Source organism: Alligator sinensis, unplaced genomic scaffold, assembly GCF_000455745.1.
Source record: "Alligator sinensis unplaced genomic scaffold, ASM45574v1 scaffold465_1, whole genome shotgun sequence".
In the NCBI taxonomy this organism is placed as follows: domain Eukaryota; kingdom Metazoa; phylum Chordata; order Crocodylia; family Alligatoridae; genus Alligator; species Alligator sinensis.
In genome coordinates, this window is record NW_005841979.1 from 2,624,775 (window position 1) to 2,632,560 (window position 7,786).

The 7,786-nt window shown below is 46.2% G+C and overlaps 1 protein-coding gene across 1 annotated transcript in view; it reads left to right on the forward strand.

The window, feature by feature from the left end:
• Positions 1-112: 112 nt before the first annotated feature.
• E2F7 (E2F transcription factor 7) overlaps positions 113-7,786 on the forward strand; it is a 26,639-nt gene continuing 18,965 nt past the window's right edge. The window contains 3 exon segments of the mRNA XM_014518730.2: positions 113-232; positions 646-738; positions 5,695-5,973. Coding sequence (XP_014374216.1) covers positions 646-738; positions 5,695-5,973 — 372 coding nt within the window. The 5' untranslated portion in view covers positions 113-232.

Consider the following 7,786-nt stretch of genomic DNA (forward strand, 5'->3'; position numbering starts at 1 on the left):
AACCTTCCGGAGGGGGGCCGCGAGCTGATTGGCGGGAAGAGCCGCGAGGGCTCCCCCCCCTGGGCCGCGCCTGATTGGCCGGATCCGAAAAACTATGTCTCAGGGCGCCAGAATAGAAGCTTGAGCGCCCAGTGCGGGCTCCGCCGCCGGCAGCAACACGGGGCAGCCCCCATGCCATCGCCGCCTGCCTGCTCCGCACGGCTCGGAGCTGCCGTGGGGCTGTAGCCCAGAGGGAGGCGCGGGGCCCGGCCCCGGGGCTGTAGCCCAGAGGTAGGCGCTGAGCCTGCCCCTGAGGCGGCTGGGCCGGGCTGGGGTGGGGGAGAGCCCGCACGCATCGCACCCACCCTCTGGGCTGGAGAGGGGGCGGGAGGCTTGAGCGGGGCCGCGATCGCTCTTTGCGCCAAAACTAACTGACCCGCGGGAACCCCGGAGCTCGCATGACACGTCCCCTTTCCACTCCCCGCTCTCCCTGCTCCCTCGCACCACGTCCCAAGCCTACGGATTTCGCCCCCTTCTAAGAGAGTCCTGATGTAAAGCAGGGGCTTGGTCAAAGTCACGGGAGGGAGAGCCCTGGGGGGCTGGGAGGGAGAGATCGGCCCCTTAGGAAGTGCACAAAGCCCTCAGTGCTGCAGCTTGCTCTTTCAGATGGAGGGAGGCTGCCTGGCCCTGAAAGACCTGAGCAGAGCCTGGCCCGCAAGAACCAGCCTGGCTGATGAAGACGGAAACAACGCCCAGAAAGTGAGTAGAAGCCAAACCTGCCCACGCCTTGCTGCAAGGCGCCTTCGGCTTCCACCTGCGTCGGCTGGTTTTTCCCAGACACAGACAACGGGAAGTTTGCGGGGGGCTTGCAGAGGTAGAACTGTTTCCAGTAAAAGTAGTGGGAAGTGATACGTTGGGCTGACGCCCGGCTGTTGAGTGGGTCTGCTGGGGAGGTCCATTGGCATGGAGGAGCGCAAAGCTGTTCCTCACGCAGCAGGTGTTGGAATTAGACACCGGGAAACAGGAATAAACTTGCTATTTAAAAAAGGAAAACAACCAAAGATGACCCTTAGCCCAACACAGGTGTACACAAACGCCCTCCTGCCTGATGGACAGCCTTGTAATGCTCCTCTCTCCCATAGTTTCTTCATCTAGTTCAGCTGATAAGAACAGACGCCAGGCTTGAAGATCCTTGGCCTTCTGGCTATGATCCAGTTTGGCTGCTCTTCCCACTTGTCAGGTAGACAGTTTTGGGGTTGGGAACAGGGAGTAGCATCTTGGCTCTTAACTGAGTGGAAAAGCTCCTGTTCTCTCTTCCCTTTTGAGAAGCAGGCAAAATTGAGTCAGGATTAATTAGAGGATTTTAACAAGGCCGTTGCCATCTGGGGAAGGGATTATAGAGAAACTAGTGTATGGAGACATATTGTCTAACAACTGTATGTACAGCACATCAAACCAGTTAGTCGCATATGGTTGTGAAAGGATACAGAATGCATAGCCTTGCATTGCCCCGAACTAACCCTGCCCAAGAGAGCTTTGTGGCAGATGACTATCTGAAGTAGGCAATGAACCAGACAAGTTTGGAGGTGTATGATCCAGTTAGTCAGGAGAGTATGATTTACATATTCCCTCCCCCACATATCCCTGGGAGTACCTGCTTGAATTTTAATAATGGCAGTGGAGCTGCTGAGTGATCAACACACAGTGAGTAACGGAATTGCCACATCAGGGTTGACACTCTTCCTAAGGGATGAAGGTGCAGAAGCGTGTTGGGTGTAGGGAGTATGGGCAGTACTCTGTAGGTAAAGAGGTATGAGATCAAAAAATTATCAACACCATTGCTATAAAATATAGGACACACCTATGTGTGCCTTAAGGTTAAAATTCTATGGAGTGGAATACTGTCTTAGTATAACCTGTTTAGTTTGTTTTGCATGTTTTAATACATAGTTTTCTCTAGTCTGCGGTGGCTTTCCAGGTTAGTGTAGTTTAGCAATGTTGTTTCAGAAACAGGCAGTGCTAAATTTTTGAGTTGTTCGAAGCTTGTTGTATACCAATATTTTTTTGTCAATAATAGAACACCTTGAGACCTGCCCAGCCCCAGTTCCATCAGAGATTTGTTTTTGATTCTTGTTTACACAACCAAGATCCACTAGCCTTGAAGCAAGACAGATCCCAGAAATCTCTTCTGCTTTTGGTTAAACAACTTTCACAAAACATGGATGCAATTGGAGGGCACATACAGGACCTAAAGGGTCCCCAAGGGCCAGATGGCAGAAAGTCTGAAGGTTTTTTCCTAGGACAAGCTGAGTTATAGCAACAAGAAACCAAGATTTAAAGGGTAGGCAGTAGGTAGTTGTGTTCTGCAGCCACTTACAACTGTTGCTCAGTGTAATGTTCACACACGTGGTTGTATGAACTGGCACTCAGGAAGGTAACTTGAAGATGAATTGCTTGTTTGCTCCATTACAGCTCCTTTAGCACCAAGCATAAAGAACAATAACTATATATGGAGGTAGAGTTTCTCCATTACAGATCGAAGTTTGAATTCTCACTAGATTTGAAACTGTAAGGATATACTGTGCCACTTACACTGACTGTGTACTCCAAGAAGCACCAATGCATTAAGTCACAACTAAGAGATAATTGGAAAAAAAAATGCCTCAATTTACATCCTTGTGACTAATCCAGTTCTGCATGTATGCATCTAATGCAAATGTTCAGACTGCCTAGAGCTTAGCAGCTTTTCTCCCTGCTCTTGTGTTGTCTCCTCATCCTAAGACTAAACTGTGTAAGATTTTTTTTTTAAGTCAAGAATTGTAATATATGGCTGTTTGCTCTTCAAATCCCACTTTCTACATTCCAATTAGAATGTACTCTGATCAAGTAGTCAGGGCAATTTAAACATGAACTATTCTGTGATGTCCTTCTATTAGTTGGTGTCACAGGATGGGGTTCCCAGGGATGGCCATGATACCCCTAGAGTTCCTTGACTGTACCCATCTTGCCCAACAGGCACCCTCTTTCTTGCCCGCCATGTCTTGCTGGTACTTTTAAAATAGGGAGGCTGCCCTTGATCTTATTGTCTGTACACAGTCTTGCTGGACCTCTCTGAACCCTGTGGGTTCTTAGATCCCTTGGCGCCCCACTTCAAAATGGATGATTCACTGGACACCCTAAGCCTTATGGGCTACTTGTGTGGCTCCAAACTGCCCCTTTACCACGCCCCAAGCCTCGCAGATAGTATTGATGTTGTCTCTCCTGGGCCTTGCTATACCTCAGCCCCTTGTCCCCACTGGGCTCTCCACAGCCCTGTGTCTGCGCCCATGCTGGCGCTGAGCTCTCCACACTGTCGTGGGCCCCCAATGAGGCCGCCTCCTCCTTCCCCAGTGGCCTCAGCCCAATCAATCTGTCAAACAGCAACTAAAATCTGAGCCCCTGGGCTATAACATAATATAAGCAGTTCCAGGTGTGCTCTGTCCCTTTAAAAGACCCAGCTTCTCCCAGCACTAAGTGCCTTGTAAACCACAGTCTCAGGTGAGCTCCTAGAGCCCCTTAATCCTATCCAGGGTAGACCAAGCAGCCAAGCTTCTCTTGTGAGCTTCTTCTCCGAGAGCTCTTTCCCACTCCACTGCTGACAGAAAACTCTCCTCCTGCTCCCAGCCCTGGGGTTTATATTTGCCCAGGGCCCTGCCTCCCAGTCAGCTGACTGGGTGCAGGTGCTGGCTAATTTGCTCATTGGCCTGTTGCCACAGTAACCTGCACCTGTGGGCTTAAGCCAGGCTCTTAGGACCCTCTCCCCAGGCAGTTTCTGCTCTTATAGGAGCAGGCACCTTAGTGCCTTGCGACAGTTGGCTATATTTTATCATGTTTCAGATATGAGAACTCGAGAAATCAATTTGCTTTAGCCATCCCCCCCTAAAGTAAGCAGAGAGAAACTTAATAATTTTTAGGTAGTTATTGCATTTTGTATACTTTTTTGTTAACTTACGCCTTGCAGCATCTACAAAACGAGAATGATACAATAATATGTAGCTCAAGAATTGTTATGCAAAGTTGACTCTGTTTATAAAATTCATGTTGCAACAATTAAAATATTAGCGTGAGGGTAAGACTTTCTGAGAGCACCAAAATCACTGCTTGATTGAACAAGTAATACCTCTCAGGGCCTAATTTCTACCATTATGGTTGAAAACACTTACCCGTAGTACCAAAAAGTTACCTTCCAAGTTTGGAAAGTCATGCAATCTAACATTAATAGCTTTCTCATTATCTTGGGTATTAGCAACAATCAATCATTTCAGACTGACTAATCCAGAACCCAGTGAGTTGTGCTGCCAGAAAAAAATTGGAAGTTTCTCTCATTTTTGAGGATTAAAAGTGGAAAAATGATTAAGCATTAATAGGATGGATCTGAGATCTGATGACTTGATCTCTCAGGGCTAGAAGAATTTTGTCATGGCTTTTAGCACTAGTGACTTTCTCCAAAAAAGAAAAGTCGGTGGTACTTGGCAGGTTCAGGAAACATTCAGTCAATCAGTTTCAGATATTCTTCAGCAAAGAAAATGCGCACAAGAGTCTCGCATCTTCCTTTTGTCCTCAGCCTGTAAGAGCTGAGAGGAAAGCCAGTCCAGTTAATGCTGTGCTACTCAACCTCTGGTCTGTGGAGCCATGTCTTCTGGCCTGCCTGGCTCCCCACAGGTCTGGAAATCTGGTGGTGGGGGAGCAGTGGCATTGCCACACTCCTGCTGCCAGATTTCTGGATCTGTGGGGAGTCTGGCTGCCCAGATAATGTGGCCCTCTGCATTAGATCAAGCCTGCACAGGGTGACATCAGTGTGGGGCTGGATCCAGGCAAGCAGTGTTGGGCTGGCGCACTGGATTTCACCTGTGGACCTACTCCATACGCTGACCTTGTGCAGGATCCGGCCTGCAGACTGACCCTGCACTACTCATCCAGCTCATGGGGCCAGACGTCTGGGTACCACTGAGTTAATGGCCTGAGGAAGGATCTCTTGTTGCTCTAGAACAAACCTCAGTTAATTAAGGGATAGCACTGTCACTTCCTTGAGTCGACCTGTTTTAAGTCGACTAGAAGCTGGTCTACAAAGGGAAAGCAAGAGGAAGAAAAGATGATAATTATGGCCTCAGTCCTGTGTAGGATTCAGGGAGCCAGTTTAAGAAAGGAGTCAACTAGCTAGAGGCAAAGAGTGAGGTTAGTTTACAGTCTGAAATCTGAATTGGATCAGCTGGTGACTTGTGTAGTCTTCCACTTCCCAGCAGCTTGCCCAGCTATATCAGTTAATCCTTTTTATAAGTATACTGTTGCTTTGAATATCAGATCTTTCAATCAGAAGATTTCCCTTCATTTGAAGGAAGTGGTTCATTCATTTAGACATCCTGTCTAACAATAACCTGTACTAAAGCCTTAACAAAGTACTTTCTATTAGGGAGTTCTTAAATGCTGTGTTGTCCCACTAGGGACAGTGAGAAGTAGTAGGGTATTTAAGCCTCAGTCCACTTTAGTTGGCTAGCCAGTGTTTTCGAGTTGACCATGCCAACGAAAGGGTGAAAACCCTGACACAACAGGATTGACTCACTGATTTCAATTTACGCAGATCATGGTGGTATTCTATGTGCGGTCTATTCAGTACACATGGCTGCAGTGACCATTTTCTTTCCTGTCAGCTTAAACAAACCTCTCTCTTTTAAATAGGAAAACATATGTGATCGATCAAGAATCGCTCCAAAGACTCCCCTGAAAAATGAGCCAATTGATTTATCGAAGCAAAAAGGCTGCACTCCAGAAAAAAATCCAATTACACCGATTAAGCCAGTTGACAGACCCCTAGCAGATCCATGGACCCCTACCTCTAACCTGAAGATGCTGGTTAGTGCTGCTAGCCCTGACATGAGGGACAGAGAAAAGAAGAAAGAACTCTTCAGACCAATTGAAAATAGTGAACAAAATGAGGCTTTTCCTGATTCCCTACAGGTAAGAGACTTCAAATGTATAAGATTGTGTAGAACAGTTACCCCAGTGCAAGTGAAAAGTAATGAGTTACTAGTTCGTGACACTTTTAACTGAGTAATAGTAGTGCAGCTACACAAACTTTCTCCCAGTCCATCCTTTAACTCATTGTTGCTACCAATGGAAACATTTTAAAAGTTATCATTTCTATAGTACCAATATGCTGGGCACTTCACTACCAAATTTATCCATTTGCAACTAAGGCCAGGCCCCTACAAAAGCAGATCCAGTGGATACGTTTTGTAGGTGCTTAGGCTAATAAAGTTTCAGCATATTTTTAAGTATGGTGTTAGCAGATATTCCTTCTCTCACCCAGGATGCTGAATGTTTAAATCTCATTCGAACAGTCTATCTTATCCCTAAATCGTGAAGCTAGAAGCTTTTTACATGAAGTTTCCTTACTGGGGAATTTCCTTTCTTGGCCTTCTTCAGAAAGGAAACCACCATGCACTTCACCTAACAGCATGGAGGGGGAAGGGAACAAATTTAACTCTTCTTTAGTAGCAAGTTTCACATCCTCATTTTTTTTGCATCTTACTCCAGGAACCATTACCATTATCATAACCACTGCCACCTTACAGTGCCATCCAGGAACCATTACCATTACTCTTCTGTCATGGTATACATTTCCCCATTGATTCCAACACCAGGAACAGGAAACTATTTAGAGTCTAATCACCAGGTGCTTGTGCTAAGAAAATGTTACTAGTTAGGTACACAGGCATAGGTCATTGTTTGCAAGTAACTATACTACCAAACCAGTATGTAGCATTTCCCCAATTTGGATAGATGGGGGAAGTATCCAAACAAACAAAAGTATCAAAAGCTAACTGCCAACATAGCTCTCAGCAAGCCATGTACACAGAATTATTCGATGTTAGTTTTTAGTTGTGCGAGTCACCAAAGGAATTGTGACACAGCAATCACATGGTGAGTGTTTTTAAAAAAGGGTGTAATTACTGATTAAACTAACCGTGTTTTAAGTATAATAGTTAAAATCTAGTTCAGCTCTAACTTATCTGAATATTTTCAGATGTAAAGTTTGGTACATAAGTTGAACACACTTAAACTTTCTTCATGTATAGGATTGCAGAAGTGAAAAGTTTTGTTTTATGAGGAAATAGCTTCCAAACATGTTTTTGGCCCATTTGAAAACCAAGGCTATTAGTCGTTTGTTGCAAGATGGTCAACAGGAAGCAGTTAACATACTCCACATTTTGATATTAAAAATAGTTCCTGGGCAATTAATTTTTTGTTTAGGCCGAACAGACTGCACTCAATCAGCTCTCTGCCCCGGGCTGTAGCACCACGCTCTCACTGTCCTGCGATCCCAGTCCTGGCTCCACCTGCCCATTCCACTCCTAGATACTGCTCCCTGCCCACCCACGGACCCTTACCATCTGCCTGGCCCAGTGTGCCCTGCCCACAGGGGTCTGGGGCTGAGTCAACACCCCCTCTCCCACACCTCACAACAACTCACCAAAACTCCCTAAGTGGCCTGCCAGGTCAAATTAGACTGGCTTTTGGAGCAGCTCTAATTAAAATCATTCCCTGCCTCTCCCTGCTTCCTCACTCCCAGAACACGTGTATAAATGGCCCTAGTGGAACAATACCAGTCGTACATGGTCTGTCTTCCAACACTTAGCCACCAGGGAATGTCCTGGCAAATGTTTTCCTACTGAGCTGTACTGTACAAGGATTTTGAATAAAAGAGGTTTGCTAGCTTAAATATGACCCAGATACTTAGGAGAAGATCACATTTTAAACCTGTAGGGAA